The sequence below is a fragment of the Salvelinus sp. IW2-2015 genome, linkage group LG35 (genome assembly GCF_002910315.2).
Source record: "Salvelinus sp. IW2-2015 linkage group LG35, ASM291031v2, whole genome shotgun sequence".
Taxonomy (NCBI): domain Eukaryota; kingdom Metazoa; phylum Chordata; class Actinopteri; order Salmoniformes; family Salmonidae; genus Salvelinus; species Salvelinus sp. IW2-2015.
The window spans coordinates 10,336,954-10,356,688 of NC_036874.1; the positions used below are offsets into that span (position 1 = coordinate 10,336,954).

The 19,735-nt window shown below is 42.6% G+C and overlaps 1 protein-coding gene across 1 annotated transcript in view; it reads right to left on the minus strand.

Annotated features, from left to right (window-relative positions):
- LOC111958763 (thrombospondin type-1 domain-containing protein 7A-like) overlaps positions 1-19,735 on the minus strand; it is a 116,264-nt gene that overhangs the window by 60,221 nt on the left and 36,308 nt on the right. Inside the window, 5 exon segments of the mRNA XM_024134896.2 lie at positions 2,925-3,106; positions 4,631-4,755; positions 4,757-4,790; positions 4,792-4,875; positions 11,285-12,116. Coding sequence (XP_023990664.2) covers positions 2,925-3,106; positions 4,631-4,755; positions 4,757-4,790; positions 4,792-4,875; positions 11,285-12,116 — 1,257 coding nt within the window.

A 19,735-nucleotide genomic window follows, 5' to 3' on the forward strand; every position in this document is an offset into this window, starting at 1 on the left:
TCAAAACATGGTTGAAACTAAAGCTATGGTAGTCCTTGCATCGAATTTGAAAGTGATTACATTTCTCCAGCCCCATCCCTCAGCTGTTTACCAAATCAGTGACGGGGTGAACACTTTGTTGTTGTTTGAACTGCAGATTGCCCCCTTCAAGCTCAAGTTAGCACTTTCTCCTGTGCTCTAAAAATACTGTCTGAATAAAATTATCACTCCACCAACAATTACCGTTCCAGCGACAGGAACATCTCCTGATATAATAATTGTGCTTCTCGCGTAATGGAAATGCTTTTTGTTTGTCTCACACCATCTCCACTGGTGGTGCTTAGCCTTAGAATCCTTGCTAATATAATTACCAGTGCAGCATTGACTTAAACTGGGCTTGACGGGTCTGAGTGTCGAAGCCGGAGTGTTCTCACTTCTCTAAGGCTAAAGAGTCACACCAGGACAGTTGACGATGCACAAACCAGGTTATGTTATGAATGCATCCCCACTTCCCTTGTTGCCTCTCCCTGTAGTATGCAGTGTTCAAGAGTTGCTATGGTAATTCTGTAATGGCTACACTAATTGTAGAGCACAAAGCGTGTTTTTAATGGTGTTATTCAAATACTGCTGTTGTTAGGAAATGTCGGAATGGACACAAGGTATGGAACTGTGAATACTGTACATGACAATATGTGTTACTGAATTTGTTTGACACAAGACAATGACGTGTCTCTGATGCTGAAATAGTTTGGTGTGCCAACATGTAACAATTTTGTCTTTGTTGTTGTGAAATATTTGGGACTGTTTTGTACAACCTTTGCAGACTTGAGCCATGCAACAATATCAGATGTGGGACTACATTTGTCATGTTATAGCAAAGTCTTCTTTGATGTTGATTATTACACATGAGATGGCTGGATGGTTTATGAACATAACACCATCAGATATGCATCCGTGTTTTGGTGTTGGGACAGTTTTACATAGGAAAGACTTTGTTATAGGAACGTGTTAGGGACAGATCAAAATGTACTTGGGGGAGGGGTGGTCCAAAACGGGGGAAGGGTGTGTGTTTTTTTATTGGGCACAGGGAAGGTCAGTGTGTTTTTCCCTGATTTACATTTGCTCTTCTGCTTGTATTTTCCCTATAAACAATGACTTGACTTACTTTTGACATTACCCTAATAAAATGTTGAAACATTTGTGAAGCTTTGTTATGGTGTGGCTATTATTTATCTTTAGCTACTGAAGGCCTATGATGTGAAGGCAATGCGCCCCGGCGCTCCAATCGGACTCTGACAGTTGAACTTGAGGTGAGGAAGACTTGTTTCAGGCCTACCAGAGTTACTTCTATAATCTAACAATATAATGCTTATCTTTATACAAAATATTCAGATTGAAAATTAACAAATTACCCTCCTGCATTCTATATCTGTATAGCAGACGCAGTAGCCATCTCACATAAAGAAATGCATGTCGGTGTCGTAGCATGTCACTGGCATATCTCTCTCTATCGCTCTAGGGTTAGGTCTAAGCTTCTCTGCCTTTATATAGGCTATATGTATTTATTAAAATGTTAATATCGTACAGTGGACACCTAAGCCCATAGGCCTATGCATGCAATGCCCTGATACACGTAGTGCTCAAATTTCTGACAGCTGAACCGTGAGTTGGACAATTATTGTTTTAGGAAAGTAGCCTAAAAACCAATAAAAAAAATAGGCTATAAAGTTTTACATATGATACACATCAAAACACAAGGAATAGTGTTTTTGTAATTTGTTATAGGCTGTTTAAGGACACGCAAATGTGGCTCATTGGGTCAATATCTCTTGTTTGTTGATGGAGCTGGATGCATATGGATGCCTTGTACATTTCTTAAATGTCCAGTAAATTAAGATCTCACCTGTCATGTTGTTTCCTAAAGAAAACACTGAAATGGCATATTGTTTTCATGAAGATTTTAGAATATTGGCACAAAAATCTGTCACCAATTGGATGGAAACCTAGCTAGTGCGCTAGTCCCGTGTGGCTTTGATTATGCCTGCACCTCACGGTTCACCAGCAGCCCTAAACATCTAAAGAATACGCTACTAGCCAAACAAGCTGGTAAGAATTGGACTTAAACTCTCCCCTCATACTCATCTGGAGGTTGAGGAGTTTTTCGTCTCTATCTCTGTAATCTGTCTGTATCTATGTAATTGTATATGTAGAAAATAGGGACCACAATGGAAATAAGTCCCAGACTTATTTAAAAAATCTTTGTGTATATATATATATATATATATATTTTTTACTGACAAATAAAATCTATCTATCAATTCAAACTGTGCAGCGACCAATTGATGAATGGAAAGAGTCATCTGTTACAAAACACCAAAAAGTTGAATGTCATTCAGAGATTGTCAAGCCTTCTTTACTGGGTAGGCCTACAAGATAGGGAGGGAAGTATTTTCTGTTTGTGGAGATTGACATAGTCTATTTATTGTGGTGTTGAAAACACAAACCATGATATGGAAGTGCCAGAAGTCGGTATGCTTTGTTGATTGGTCGTGGTGGTGCACTGGCACAGAAAGCTGTTAGTGGAAAACTCTTTGCACATGTTTTCTATAATTATAAATATGGCTCGTCTGGGGTGGTCGGCAAACCCCCAACCTTTTGGCCCATCGACTGTGAAACAAAAGTATGCTGAAGTCAATATCCATGTTTATAAACACAGGGTTGTAAACATGATTTTCAGTTCATTCTACGAGAGGGGAGGGTGTTCCATTTATTTTAATGTGGGTCAGGTGAAAATATTTTTTACGCTGGGGAGGGGGGTGCATATTTTTTTACGACACCTTGAGTTGGACCAGGCCCCCCCCCCAGTACATTTTGGTCTGTCCCTTATATATAGGAAAGACTTTGTTATGAGAAAGTGCTATATATATATAGAAAAGCCTCATTACCATCTTTGTCTTTGAGGTTGTTGAGGTAGGTCAGTAGTTCGGCGTTGGCCTGGACACAGTACACCTCTCGATTCTGGAGCCCTCCCCCACACAGGCCGGTCTGGTTGCTACGCCGACGGTCCTGTTGGCTTAGCAACGAGTCCACTCTACAGTCGCTCCACTCTGTAGTCCTCCAGGTATAACTGTGACAGTGACAGAGATGGGTGTGTGGGTGTTWTGCTGTCAAAACACATTTAAAATCTGACTGAGGTTTCTTTAGCTAATCAAATCCCTGACCTGTCTGTGCTATAAAAACACATTTGTGACTTGTGTGTTGATCTGTTCTACCTGCATCTGAGGCTGCAGCTGCCAAACTTGAATAGCTATCAGCTCCATGTTTGGCTAATTGCTTCCAATCCATGTAACACATGAGTAATATGAAAAGATACATTTTAGTCATAAAAATAATACATTTTAAAGGTATGTCACGACTATAGTTTTTAGATGGGGTGGTTTTGAAAGTTTTGCAGAATCGGAACAGGAAAGCTCAGTGTTATTGGAATGATTGTGTAAGACGGGATACGATGTCAATAAGGCCAATCTCGGGGGCTCCCGGGTGGCGCAGTGCTAGCTGCGCCACCAGATCTCTGGGTTCGCGCCAGGCTCTGTCGCAGCCGGCGCAACCGGGAGGTCCGTGGGCGACGCACAATTGGCATAGCGTCGTCCGGGTTGGGGAGGGTTTGGCCGGTAGGGATATCCTTGTCTCATCGCGCTCCAGCGACTCCTGTGGCGGGCCGGGCGCAGTGCGCGCTAACCGAGGGGGGGGTGCGGTGTTTCCTCCGACACATTGGTGCGGCTGGCTTCCGGTTTGGAGGCGCGCTGTGTTAAGAAGCAGTGCGGCTTGGTTGGGTTGTGCTTCGGAGGACGCATGGCTTTCGACCTTCGTCTCTCCGAGCCGTACGGGAGTTGTAGCGATGAGACAAGATAGTAATTACTAGCGATTGGATACCACGAAAATTGGGAGAAAAGGGGATAAAAATATATATATAAAAAAATAAGGCCAATTCTCTGTGTGTGTGTGTGTGTGGTGTGTGTGTGTGTGTGTGTGTGTGTGTGTGTGTGTGTGTGTTGTGTGTTGTGTGTGTGTGTGGTGTGTGTGTGGTGTGTGTGTGGTGTGTGTGTGTGTGTGTGTGTGTGTGTGTGTGTGTTTGCGTGGCAGGTTACAGGAGAGACAATATTGTCATAGATCCATTTGAGTCTGTGTCTGGCAAAAGCTCAAACACACCAATCTTTCTCCATATGCTCTCTCCACCACACACACACACAGGCCCACACAAACCAACTCCGACGGACACCAGGAGAGCAAATTAGCTAGATGAAGTAGCTAATGGGAAATCAACAGGAGGAATGTATCACCTCTGTCAGTGAGAATACAGTAGACTTTGGAAAGTTAGTGCACTAAGTGGTTCCAATTTGTTGAAAACTTCCTGGAGGCCTGTCAGGTTCTGAACTATGTACGGTAGTATTTTTCGACACACTGATACTACTCTCTAAATCATACAATTTGGACATTTTATAATTTTAAATTCCACTAATACAACATTGACTTAACCCTTTCAAGCTCTAGTCCTTCCATAAATGTTCAGTATATTTCTTACCATATATTTACTGTAAAACTATAATTCCACACTACAGCCACACATCCTCTGACACTAAGTGACACTCACGTGGCGCAGGGCAGTACTCCATCCTGGGGGTCACATGGCTCCGTCTCCTCCAGCGGTGGGCAGTCCTCCCCTCCCCACGGAGAACTGTGCACTCGTCTGGTCCTGGAGCGTTGACCCTGAGGACTCAGGGTCTGGGTCTAGACAGGCCTTGGAGCAGGGGCCAGTCTGCCCACTCGCTCAGCTTACAGTCCTTAGCGAGGATGCAGGACTGGACCGTCAGAGGGAGGTCCCTGGGCAGACACAGACTGGAACAAAGAGGTAACGCGAGAGAGAAGTGGCAAGGTCAGTAATCGTGAGATCTGTCTGCGATCTGCTTGCAATTTGCAACAGTGGATGTGAAAGCTGGTGCTGAGGGAGCCTGTTTGTGTTGGTGGTCCTAGAACAAGTGGCCAGCGGGTTTCAGCTGAGGTAAATTTTGAGGTAGAATTTGGCGTATGTTGGTTGAATTTGTGGAATGGTGTTTTTTGTTCTGTCTATTGCAGTGTATCACTCATCAAGGAGCATTGTCTTACGTCAGATAGATGGTTGTGTAGGTTGAACACTACCTATCGGGACAATGGGAAGAAGCGGGTCATTCATCAATGAGCTGGATGTAAGTACATGATAATATACTATCATGTACTATAATGTACTAATACTTGTACTATAGTAGAAGTACACTACCATTCAAAAGTTGGGGTCACTTACAAATGTCCTTGTTTTGAAAGAAAAGCAAAAAAAAAGCAAAGAAACACCAGTCTCAACGTCAACAGTGAAGAGGCGACTCCGGGATGCTGGTTCTAGGCAGAGTTGCAAAGAAAAAGCCATATCTCAGACTGGCCAATAAAATAAAAGATTAAATGGGCAAAAGAACACAGACACTGGAAGAGGAACTTTCTAGGCCAGCATCCCGGAGTCACCTCTTCAGTGTTGACGTTGAGACTGGTGTTTGTGGTACTATTTAATGAAGCTGCAAGTTGAGGACTTGTGAGGCTCTGTTTCTCAAACTAGACACTCTAATGTACTTGTCCTCTTGCTCAGTTGTGCACGGGGCCTCCCACTCCACTTTCTATTCTGGTTAGAGCCAGTTTGCGCTGTTCTGTGAAGGGAGTAGTACACAGCGTTGTACGGGATCTTCACTTTCTTGACAATACCTGAGCCACTGGGGCCCCACAAGGGTGCGTTCTGAGCCCTCTCCTGTACCCCTGTTCACCCACGACTGCGTGGCCATGCACGCCTCAACTCAATCATCAAGTTTGCGGATGACACTACAGTGGTAGGCTTGATTACCAACAACGACGAGACGGCCTACAGGGAGGAGGTGAGGCCCTCGGAGTGTGGTGTCAGGAAATAACCTCACACTCAACGTCAACAAAACAAAGGAGATGATTGTGGACTTCAGGAACGCAGAGGGAGCACCCCCTATCCACATCGACGGGTCAGTAGTGGAGAAGGTGGAAAGTTTTAAGTTCCTCGGTGTACACATACGGACAAACTGATTGGTCCCACCACACAGACAGCGTTGAAGAAGGCGCAGCAGCGCCTCTTCAACCTCAGGAGGCTGAAGAATTGGGCTTGTCACCAAAGCACTCACAAACTTCTACAGATGCACAATCGAGAGCATCCTGTCGGGCTGTATCACCGCCTGGTACGGCAACTGCTCCGCCCACAACCGTAAGGCTCTCCAGAGGGTAGTGAGGTCTGCAGAACGCATCACCAGGGGCAAACTACCTGCCTCCAGGACACCTACACCACCGATGTCACAGGAAGGCCATAAAGATATCAAGGACAACAACACCCAAGCCACTGCCTGTTCACCCCGCTATCATCCAGAAGGCGAGGTCAGTACAGGTGCATCAAAGCAGGGACGAGAGACTGAAAAACAGCTTCTATCTCAAGGCCATCAGACTGTTAAACAGCCACCACTAACATTTAGCGGCCGCTGCAACATACTGACTCAACTCCAGCACTTTAAAAATGGAATTGATGGAAATTATGTAAAAATGTACCACTAGCCACTTTAAGCAATGCCACTTAATACAATGTTTACATACCCTACATTACCCATCTCATATGTATATATCTGTACTCTATATCATCTACTGCATCTTGCCATCTTTATGCAATACATGTACCACTAGCCACTTTAAACTATGCCACTTTATGTTTACATACCCTACAGTACTCATCTCATACGTATACTACGTACTCTATACCATCTACTGCATCTGCCATGCCGTTCTGTACACCACTCATTCATATATCTTTATGTACATATTCTTTATCCTTTACACTGTGGTGTGTGTGTAAGGTAGTAGTGTGGAATTGTTAGGTTAGATTACTGTTGGTTATTATGCATTGTCGGAACTAGAAGCACAAGCATTTCGCTACACTCGCATTAACATCTGCTAACCATGTGTATGTGACTAATAAAATTTGATTTGATTTGATTTGATTTGATTTGATTTGATTTGAATTTCTCGCATGGAATAGCCTTCATTTCTCAGAAAAAGATTAGACTGACGAGTTTCAGAAGAAAGTTATTTGTTTCAGGCCATTTTGAGCCTGTAATCAAACCCACAAATTCTGATGCTCCAGATACTCAACTAGTCTAAAGAAGGCCAGTTGTATTGCTTCTTTAAATCAGAACAACAGTTTCAGCTGTCCTAACATCACCCTTGTGAGACCATATGCTGACACATGCACATTTGTGGCCTGCTGGAGGTCATTTTGCAGGGCTCTGGCAGTGCTCCTCCTTGCACAAAGGTGGAGGTAGCGGTCCTGCTGCTGGGTTGTTGCCCTCCTACGGCCTCCTCCACGTCTCCTGATGTACTGGCCTGTCTCCTGGTAGCGCCTCCATGCTCTGGACACTACGCTGACAGACACAGCAAACCTTCTTGCCACAGCTCGCATTGATGTGCCATCCTGGATGAGCTGCACTACCTGAGCCACTTGTGTGGGTTGTAGACTCCATCTCATGCTACCACTAGAGTGAGAGCACCGCCAGCATTCCAAAGTGACCAAAACATCAGCCAGGAAGCATAGGAACTGAGAAGTGGTCTGTGGTCACCACCTGCAGAATCACTCCTTTATTGGGGGTGTCTTGCTAATTGCCTATAATTTCCACCTTTTGTCTATTCCATTTGCACAACAGCATGTGAAATTTATTGTCAAACAGTGTTGCTTCCTAAGTGGACAGTTTGATTTCACAGAAGTGTGATTGACTTGGAGWTACATTGTGTTGTTTAAGTGTTCCCTTTATTTTTTTGAGCAGTGTACATTATACTAAGCATGTTGTAATAAGCTGTATTCAAGAGTCCTTAGGGAACTGACTGGCATTGAACCCTAGTTCTCAACCCTTCATTCAGAATCATCACACCTTAATAAACAATGCAGAAAAAAAGCTGCGAAGCCCCCACATTTAGGTAGTGAATTGGTTGCTGGTTCAAATCCGGCTCAAAGGACCATGAGACGAGGGGTTTTGTACATGTAATGCAATACAATACATAAAGTCTGAAGGGTTGTGCCTCAAAAGCATCAGAATAGTAACCACAACTGATCAATCACTAAAAGCATCACTCTGTAATCATTCAACTTGCAATTAGAGCTAATGAATAAACGCTGCCTCTTTAAGCTCCTTCAAATGATTAGGAATTAAATCAGACTATTTTCTGTTCCTTGCACCGCAGTGTGCATCGCCTTTCCCCTGAGGCGCTGCAGCTGACGATCTTTTACTGCTAATTACAGTTCTTCTTCATTTAGAACCCTCTAATTTAGACTACGCCGATGCCACACTTCACCTCTAGCTTCTCACACTTCTCACACAAACGAGTGCAACTGGTTTGAAAAACGCTTGAAAAAGAGTCTGAGTTGTGTTTAACCCCTCTGTCTCCACAGATTAAGATACCTTTGAATTGTTTGATGTGGTGGGCCTGCAGGTGTGACGTCACGACAAAGATTCGTGGTGCTGCCAACAAGGCACGCAGGTAGAGTTCTTTCTCAGTGAAAAACATTCAGGAATTAAAACAAAGGTTTTGTGACTCAGTGAGGATAATGGCTCGCTTCCTGACTCAGATGAAACTTCACACATGCTTAAAAAGCCTTACAGCATCCATTGACCCTTTTCACGGCAACTCTTTCTCTTTCAGTATTTGATGTTTTTGTTGTGTCAACTTTTTATTATATTCTGCATTGTTGTGGGGGTTTTGAAGTCTTGAAAGTAGTCATCATTTTTTTTATATCTCCATCGGTCAGACAGAACAGGGACAGACAAACAATTTCACTTGAAATAAGAGAGTAATAATATTTCAAAAACACTCAAACTCTCATTTTAAAACCAATAAAGGTTATACAACAAACAACAAGAAATTCCATTAAGTTCCACAAAAAAGTTTGGTTTCTGGAGAATATCCACATTGAACACAAGCATGCTCATTACACGAGGCTTTGGCTCAGAAACGTGTGGTACAATTGAAGCCTACAACACAGGCGGTACTATGTGGGTCAGGGAATGTGAAACCCTGGGAGAAATCTTTTAACCATCTTTTTTAGCGCCTTGATGAAAACACAGTTTGGAAAACAGAGTGGAATGGTTGGAAGGCCTGTGAGGCCAGTGAAGAGAAACATAAGCATGGTAGCATATGGGAGACTCAAATATGGGAGACTCAAATATGGGAGACTCAAATTTGAACTAAAAGATGTAAGTGATACTTTCTAGAAGTGCTTCTGGTGGTAAACAGAAACCTCAGAGGCCACCATGCAAGCTGGAACCTACAGTAAATAGCCTACACATGCATGCTGTTTTCATTTGATTACATGTAAAGCCAGCCACTATTCTACAACCAGACTAAAACAAAGTGTAATGAGTCAAGAGAAAGCTGTGGCCCAACGATGACAGATGTACATCAAACAAAATGGGAAATGAAGTCAGCAAGATGTTCGGAGGACGACTGCCTAGATTCATTGGATATCGCTTCAGAGAGAACCCAGCAAACCGGGAACATTCCCAGAACATTAGCTAAGATTCTCATTAAGTTCCAGTTGGGTTTTATCTAACATTCGGATGATGACATCCCAAAAATATACGAAGAATGTTTTTGATAACAAAATGTTTATTTTATTCAGAAAATGTTTTAAAGGAAATATTCTTGGAATGTTTTCTTAACATTCATGAAAATGTTGTGCACAACATCTGTAACAACCACCACAGAACGTTCCCCCAAACGTTCTCATTAGGTTTCCAGGTACTGTAATAACACAATGTACCAGTAATGTTTTTAGCACATACTGCCACAACGTTCTGGGAATGTTCTTGCAACATCAGGCAAATGTTTTATACAAACATTGTATAATTATCATCGCAACTGGGCAGTTTTTGTGTTATGAGAACATTGCCGCAACCAAACTAATGTTCTGGGAACTTTCACAGAAACATTTTTGGTTTGCTGGGAAGTTTGTTCCACTTTTCTGAAGTGGCAAAAACAACGATGAATATTTCAGAACCAGAAATAAACAAGTCAAAGATTAGTATTTACCTTCCTAAGGGCATAAGATTTGTTTTCACGGTTCTTTTGAAATATTTGATCCCAGCCACTGCTGAGAAGTTGGCACCAACAGCGCATTAATGAATAGATTTAGTACATAATTGATCACATCTGTGGCATGTAACACATACACAATGTGGATATAAGGCTATATAACGGAGACTGTAGCTCTCCTTGCTAGAGATGAAAGACCTCATGGATTCTAAGATGAGAGATACCGTGCTGACATTTGAAGTTATTGTCACTCAGCATAAAACAAAGACATCATTCAATGCAAAAGAAAGAGCTATAAGGCAAGACAGGGTTAGGGACTTGCCTCAAGCCAAGACAGGGCCCAAGGAAATGTCAGTTTACTTGAAGGATACGCATGCAGTCTTGTCTACTGTATATTGTATATAAGATATAGTATGCGAAGAACCTGAATCATTGATAACCTGAACCAAAAACTATTTGGTCAACAGCATTTAAAAAATAAATGACTGTACTTTATTTTAGTTGAACTGAAATTACTGTTATCTTTTTGATTTGATCTTTCCTCACCTGCACACGTAACAATACCAACACAATGATGTACATTGTGCAACTCATCCTGCTCTTTTACGGTCGAAGATCACAGAGGACTTTTCAATGTGCTTTACAAAGTGCTGGCTAAGATTCAATCCCTGTCACGGAATGAGCACCAGTGAATATAGAGTTGTCATCTCCACCGTTGAAAGTAGACACCAGAAAGTGGGAGTGCCCCATTGCTTTGACAGCAAAGCAGAGACAAATAACCATTCCCCTTCCTGTCATCCACTGTACATCAGTACAGTACATCACATCACAACATTATACTGTGCTTACAGTTCTGCAGAAGATAAAAACAACCCCTTGCAAAGGCCTGTTAAGACATGTGGCAGGTGTGTGCCTATTTTAAGATTGAGTGTTATTTAAGGACAAGCCAAGAGATAACTCACTATGATGAATTACAGTTCTGAAACGACAAAAACACATGGTTTCCTATGACCAACGAAATATCATGGTTTGCCCATTTAGACTAAAAGTACAATTTTAAAGGACAACCAGCACACAGACACAGACTAAGGCAGTGGTATTACCCCAGACCCTGAAATACTGACGTTGAGCCACTTACCTGAGTCCCACCGTGCTCCCGTTCCTGTGTGCACAGGACACCGTGCGACTCTGGTATCCCACCTGGATGTCCCAGAAGGGGCTCTCCTGCCTGTTGAGCCGGTTCCTGGTCCGTTTCTTCTGGATCAGCTCCCTAGTATCAGGGTCTTTGACCCCAGGCCTCTCCCTGGCCCCCCCTTTACCCTTCCTARGCTTGGCCTGCCGCACCGGSCGGGAAATGGGGAGAGAACAGGGCATCCAGGGCCCCACCCTGAGGCTGTACACCCCCTCAGGCCCCTTACAAGYCCCTGGCTTACAGSTCTGGAARTCYGTRAGGTTMGGGCAGGCMGAACCCCCGAAGAGRGGAGGCACCAGMACACTGCGCACCCGGTTCTTTAGGCCGGTTCCACAGGTTTTTGAGCAGGATGTCCAGGGGGTGAATTCAGACACTACACAATCCTGAGGACAGGGGATGAGGCAGGCCTGCTCTAGTCGAGGCTTGGGCTCAAAGTACTCACAGATGGTGTCGTCGCCGAGAGATTCGTCTGACTTTAGTATGCAGCCCACCTCCCGGGTCTGAATGCCCTCCTCACCCCCATTGCATACGTATGGCCGCATGCCCCCAAAGGTTCTTGCTGACACGGACACACACTGGTTCCAGGCACCCAGTTTCCAGTCGTAAAGGTCCTTGTGCCAGTCGCACACACGGAAGCAGTTCTGCTGGTTGGWAGGCCGCTGGGACTGGTCACAGTTGGTGTGGAGGGTGGTCCAGCCGTCCACGTGGGCACACCACACAGCCCGACTCTGGCTGCCACCTGGGCCACAGTCACTGCCCATACATCTGCCCCATGGCCCTTGGGAACACAACACAGACAGCGTTAAAATAACTATGAAATAGACAAGAATTGGGCTTTTTTATTTTTTACATCAAATGGTAAAGTGGATACAGTGTATGCTATACAATATATCAATTGATGGCAAATTGATTATTTTAGGGGTGGTAGTTTATTGATCCTTTGGAAAAAGCAAACCATACAAATATCAACCAGGACGTAGAATTAACCCACATCAGCAGGCGCAGTGGACGGATCGATGGAGACCAATAATGTCATAGAGAACCCAGACCGCGCCTTCATACCCGGAGACATACAGCATATTTACAATTCATGCACTGAAAGATTAGTACATCAGCTATTCTACTATAGCTCCTCTTTCAGCTCCACGTTTTACTCTGAATGAAGTCTCCTTTGCAGCCGTAACACAAGAGCTTTCTCTGACTTTGATCCCCACACCAAACCTCATCACAGTAAAAAAAAATCTGCGGCTTAATAGCAGTGTTGTTCATTGAGTCATTCAGCTCAACCTAATCCGTGACCATGTTGTGCTCTGCCGCTGTTATCCACATGCTAGTGACAGCACAGGACAACCGAGAAAGAAGAGGAGACTAATGTACAGCTTCACCTCAGACCAACCCCTTCCATCTACAGCCAATTGATTGTGTTACATGATGGCCTCTGGCTGAGTGGTATCCGGGTGAGGGGGCCTTGTGTTTACCCATGTTGCACCCCTGAACCGATTGCCCCTCTGTGGAGGACGAAGAACCCTAGTCTGGCTGAAACAGGCTGAAATATTTCCTGCAATTATCAGACCCAAATGCCTCAGATGACAGCCTATTAGTGGGCTCATCTCCTCGCTCAGCTACTGATCTTGCTGGCAGGAACTGGCTTCAATCAGTGTGTCAGCATGTCGACAGAAGCCTCAAAGCACATCACACGTGGCTGTTTTATTTCCCCCTATATCAACACAAGATCAATGCCCTGTTGTCAGACTATACATGCATCATATATACAGTGGCAAGAAAAAGTATGTGAACCCTTTGGAATTACCTGGATTTCTGCATAAATTGGTCATCAAATTCGATCTGATCTTCATCTAAGTCACAACAATAGACGAAGATAGTGTGCTTAAACTAATTACACACAAATTATTGTATTTTTCTTGTCTATATTGAATACATCATTTAAACATTCACAGTAGGTTGGAAAACGTATGTGAACCCCTAGGCTAACGACTTCTCCAAAAGCTAATTGGAGTCAGGAGTCAGCTAACCTGGAGTCCAATCAATGAGACGAGATTGGAGATGTTGGTTAGAGCTGCATTTTTGTTTGCTATTCACAAGAAGCATTGCCTGATGTGAACCATGCCTCGAACAAAAGAGAGCTCAGAAGACCGAGTTGTTAACTTGCATAAAGCTGGAAAGGGTTACAAAAGTATCTCTAAAATACTTTATGTTCATCAGTCCACGGTAAGACAAATTTTGCAGGAGAATGTTAGGCTATCTGTCCACCAATTGAAGCTCAACAGAAGTTGAGTGATGCAACAGGACAACGACCCAAAACACAGAAGTAAATCAACAACAAAATGGCTTCAACAGAAAAAAATACGCCTTCTGGAGTGGCCCAGTCAGAGTACTGACCTCAACCCAATTGAGATGCTGTGGCATGACCTCAAGAGAGCAGCTCACACCAGATATCCCAAGAATATTGCTGTAATGAAAGAGTTTTTTGTAAAGAGGAATGGTCCAAAATACCTCCTGACCATTGTGCAGGTCTGATAAGCAACTACAGAAAACATTTGGTTGAGGTTATTGCTGTCAAAGGAGGGTCAACCAGTTATTAAATCCAAAGCTTCACATACTTTTTCCACCCTGCACTGTCAATGTTTACACGGTGTGTTCAATGGAGACATGAAAACCTATAATTGTTTGTGTGTTATTAGTTTAATTAAGCAGACTGTATTTGTCTATTGTTGTGACCTAGATGAAGATCATATCAAAATGTATGACCAATTTATGCAGAAATCCAGGTATTTCCAAAGGGTTCACATACTTTTTCTTGCCACTGTAGTTGTGATTCAGGGGATGTCTGGGCATCCGTTAGCTACCGATCAGATTGGGGTTCATTTAATAGCCTTTTGAAATGGGGTGTCTGGGGTATTCGGCACAAAAGAGGCAGGGGGTAAACTATCTGAAGCATTCCCAAGGCTTATCCCCATATGCTGTTTGCCTGAGTAAATGAAACCCTAGCAAAATGATTTCACCAATAGCAAAAGGAGCTTACTTTGAAGTTTTGTTAGACACATGGTGTGAGTGGTGGGATCTTAGCAGTGATTAGGTTGTTGGCACTCCATGATGAAGACAGTATGGCATGAAACACATTAATTTTGGAGCTGTAGCTACATGCCATGGAAGCCAAACTGACATCCTCTCATTGAATGCTGTTAAAAATGTGAAACAGCTCTTTAATCCCCAATCATTGTACGATAAGATCATCCATGTTGGTCTGAGTCATGGCGTTGTGCTTGATGAAAGAATGAAGTACAGAACTAACATTTAGTATATCAACAGTCTGAATAGTATACTATAAATTACAAACTGGGTGGTTCGAGCCATGCATGCTGATTGGCTGAAAGCTGTGGTATATCAGACCTTATACCCCGGGTATGACAAAACATTTATTTTTACTGCTCTAATTACGTTGGTAACCAGTTTATAATAGCAATAAGACACCTCGGGTTTGTGGTATATTGCCAATGTACCACGGCTAAGGGCTGTATCCATGCACTCCGTGTGGCGTTGTGCTTAAGAACAGCCCTTAGCCGTGGTACACTGGTCATATACAACACCCCCTCAGGCCTTAATGCTTGAATATATAACTCAGGGGGAGATTTTAACATTTTCACACAATGTCCAAGAGCCTTAACAGATCTCCCGTAGGCTCAATTGCACATACTCCCTCTGTAAGCAGCAGATTAGGCTGGAGTAAGAAGTGTAATATTCCAACTGTTAGATAGTCAGTCGGATCTCTCTGTCCCAATGTGTTCATTAATGAACAGACATGTTTTGGCTCCCACAGGGTCATCCTCACTAAGGATGGTGTCACACAGAGCTGTTCACTTGGTTGTGTTTGCTTGTTATTGATCCATCTAAGACAGGAACTACTTACTGCCAAGGTCAGGGATCATTTTGAGCTGTCCTTGCTGTCTGACAGATGCTAAAGGGGTGGTCCTATTGCCAAGAAATCCCTGTCGTTACTTCTGGTTCAGGTGTCTCAGAGCACTCAAAATGTCTGTCATTCTACAGAATGTCAGGACCAGGTTGGACAGCTGTTATTATGAGCAGATTAGGTTGCTTTAGGAAAACCACTTAAAATAAAGTGCTATCACATCTCAGATGGCCAAAGCTACAAAAGATAACTGTAAAATGAAAGCGAGCCAAGGACCTTGTATCCCCTAACTACCATACCCAACTCCTAATAAAGTTCAGTTGCAGCACAGAGTGAAACGGAATACAAAAGGCCCTCTTAAATACAATTGCACATAACCCTCGGCAGAGATGAACGTCAACACATTGAACATGCCATGTCGAGTTCCTGTTAAACCCAGTAGAGCAATTAGTTAGCTAAAAGGCCAAAAAGCTTGCAAACAATGTGATGAGCATTACACAATTTCAAACTGTGTATCCCTTCAGAGAGACCACATAGTCCTAAGGGGTAGTACAGAAGTCTGTATTTGAAGAGAATGCATCATAAGTTCTTAAATTACTAAGTATGGTCAGACACTTCATTTCACCTCCAAATTCTTAATTTTTATTTTACTAGGCAAGTCAGTTAAGAACAAATTCTTATTTTCAATGACAGCCTAGGAACAGTGGGTTAACTGTCTTGTTCAGGGGCAGAGCGACAGATTTTTACCTTTTCAGCTCAGGGATTCAATCTTACAACCTTACAGTTACAAGTCCAACACATTAACCACTAGGCTACCCGACGCCGCAAATGAATGAACAAATGAACATTGCCTTTTTTTTTATAAACAACACCAAATTGTAAATCATGGGTTATAATAAAAAAGAGAAAAATATGTCTGAGGAGAAGGAATAGACCAGAGGCTACCACTTAATGTCTGCTGAAAAACTTTGAACTGCTTAACATTCATGGATAATTACCAACCCTATGTTCAGTGTGATCTGTGCCCTTGGCCATGTTTCGCTAAGCTACAATCCATTGACTAAAGCTCTTCCTCTCACAATTGACCTGAATGTCATTAGCTGAAATACCACAATGACACTTCCATCGTTTAAAGGGCTTTTTGATGATTCTGATTCATCAAGCACAACATACATCACTGCACATAACTCTAAGGCAGACTTTCGATTTATCCCATACAATGTGAAACAGTTTCTTCCATTTAATTATATTTTTCACAAATAGGAAGCATTGTGCAGGCTCTGTGTCATTATTGATGCCACCTTTATGAACTAGTGTCATGGTTACCATCTGCTAGTCATCTCATTGGATTCAGCTAATTAAATCACTAACTTCAGTGATCAATAACAAATCGAAGGTGGAATACTGCACTGCAGCTTATAGGAGACAGACTCATTTGTCACTCCTGCAGTGACAAGATATTTTTGGGCATTCTGCACAAACCACCCATTCATGTGTGTGTGTGTGTGTGTGTGTGTGTGTGTGTGTGTGTGTGTGTGTGTGTGTGTGTCAAAATCCAACTGTCAACTCATTCAACAGCAGATACATTTCAAAAGGTCAAACGCAATGGTCCATGCACCACTTGGAAACCTGTCCAAGCTGTCAATAACAGTAGGAACGCAATCAATAAAAGCTCATAATTTCCTTGACGCTCAAAATCCACCATCAATTCAGCAACCTGCCAGAGGCATAAAGGTTTCCCTATGCATGCTAACCAACGTCCTAGGATTTCACTAGCTGCCACTAAAGCACCAAAAACCATAAAAACAACAGGTTTTACAGAAACACCTCATGCTCTACACTCTAACTAACACATGGATCTCTTATGTGTGTTGTGGGAGTTTATCTTGTTTACTAATGTTATTTTGCCCCAGTTTGAGGCAGGATGTTGTGGGAGGGGCAATCAGTGACCTTTAAATAATGGGATAGGGATGGGAGTGTCCCTCCTGCTTTGCAGTGATGTTCAACATGCCCATCATGCAGCTCTGATAGGCGTGCTTTATGAGAACACAGGGAAGGTAAACCAGATAGCCAACAGTAAATCCTACCACAATTAGTCACAATCCACTGAATCATATTTCAATGAAAGGGAGAGAGCTTTATTCAGATAACACGCGTCTGTTATCTATTGTAATGTGGTCTGACACAGTAATTGGACCAAATCAACAATCTACCATTTATAAAATTGATATGTTGACATTTGAAGCTCAGGGGTTGGACATTTTGATTGATTACTTCCACGAATTCTAACGGATTCTGTGTCTTCATCTGGGAGCAGACTGCAGTGTTTTTCTTCAACAATAATTATAGAAAGGATAAATGGCGGGAGGACATAATGAACACATTCACAGCAGAATAGACTTCCATTATGCCAAGTAATAGAATGGAATGGGTTTTGATTTGTATATTTTTGACTTTCATCAACACAAGCGCTTATTGAACTGGGATAAAAAATAATCACATATGCCGCAATGTAGCATATGTGCTGATCACTTTACGAGATTTAACAAGTTGTAAAAAAAAACACAAAAAAAAACAGGTATGTACTAACGTCATCTTTATTTATACCGAGACACAAAATGTAAACCACTAAAATATGAAATATAATCCAGGAAAGAATGAAATAGAGGGCATCGCCGCAGGTCTTAGTTAGATATCCCTTTCCATTTAAAACATTTGAAAGCCACTGCAATACAAAAACAAAGCCCCTGAAATTATGCCAGAAAAACTGCATTTCATGCAAAAAAAGTCCACCATATTGAAAAAAGAGTAAGAATAAGACAAACCACAGAGAGAGAATGTGCCCCTTGGTGCTTGGCACTGCAGTTAAATATTAATATGATGCCAGTTAGGAGCACATTGTTGACTCCAATCTAAAGAGGCACTTCCATGGAAGACTTCCTTGGTGTGGTAGAGGATGAGGGGTGAGAGATGGGGGTTTCATTGCCTATAATCTGCCCTTTAAAAAATCCAGCCATTAGTCTGCGAGGAAGAGCTGCACTGGCTGGCTTTACATGAAGTGAGCTGGGTTGTGAAAACAGTTGCATGTGTTGCTAGGAAGCTTGCACGGATACCATGAAAAGGGGCATTGTTTGCATTTCTCCTTCAGTAGGGAAAACCATAGTGTCGCTGTTATTGCTATAAAACCTAGGGACATATACAGTCTATACAGGCATATACAGAATATCATATGTCATATGTTATGCTAATGCTTTATGTGACTAACTCTTTGCTACCGTGTCTGCTATTGTTGTCTTAGCTCATTTTGTATACATCTTGGGGTTAAAGGTTCTTTTGGCATAAATGTGTGTGCCAGTACATCTTTGTTCATGTGAGTATGTTTCTGTTGTATGTGTGCACGTGTGTGCATGTGTGCGGACATGTGGGGGCATGCACAAGCGGGCGTGTCTGCATGCGCCGTGTTCCCATGTGATTGCCTGCACGTGTGTGTGACAGTTGCTCCAGGGCCAGAGATTTGATAATGTACCTGCCACTTTATTGAGATAAATGGTCCAATCACACGGTGAGATCTCCCACCCTCTGGAGCGCCTCTGCCAACAATTAGATTACTGCTTCCTACGATGCATCATTCTCTACATCTCAATTCAATAGTAAAGTAACACAACACTGGGAAACTTCATAGAATAAGGATTTGCAACTGGCACTGAGGAGGTGTCCGCCAAAACGAACACACATTTTCTAAAAGGCAGCCAAATGCAGCACAATTATGAGCAACATGAAGGTTTAACCTTTTAATTCTATAGCTGACAGTCCACAGCAGGTCATGGATGAAAGTAGAAATAGAAAGTGAAATGATAATTATTGTTTTGTGGGCCCGGACTCTCAAATCAAATCAAATTGTATTAGTCACGTGCGCCGAATACAACAGGTGTAGACCTTACAGTGAAATGTTTACTTACGAGCCCCTAACCGACAGTGCAGTTTAAAAAAAATACGGATAAGAATACGAGATAAAGTAAACGTTTTTTTCACCTATATTTAACCAGGTAGGCTAGTTGAGAACAAGTTCTCATTTACAACTGCAACCTGGTCAAGATAAAGCAAAGCAGTGTGACACAAACAACAACACAGAGTTACACATTGAATAAACAATAAACAAGCCAATAACACAATAAACAAGTCAATGACACAGTAGAAAAAAATGAAAGTCTATATACAGTGTGTGCAAAAGGCATGAGGAGGTAGGCAATAAATAGGCCATAGGAGGGAATAATTACAATTTAGCAGATTAACACTGGAGTGATAAATGAACAGATGATGATGTGCAAGTAGAGATACGAGTGTGCAAAAGAGCAGAGAAGTAAATAAAAACAGTATGGGGGATGAGGTAGGTAGATTGGGTGGGCTATTTACAGATGGACTATGTACAGCTGCAGCGATCGGTTAGCTGCTCAGATAGCTGATGTTTA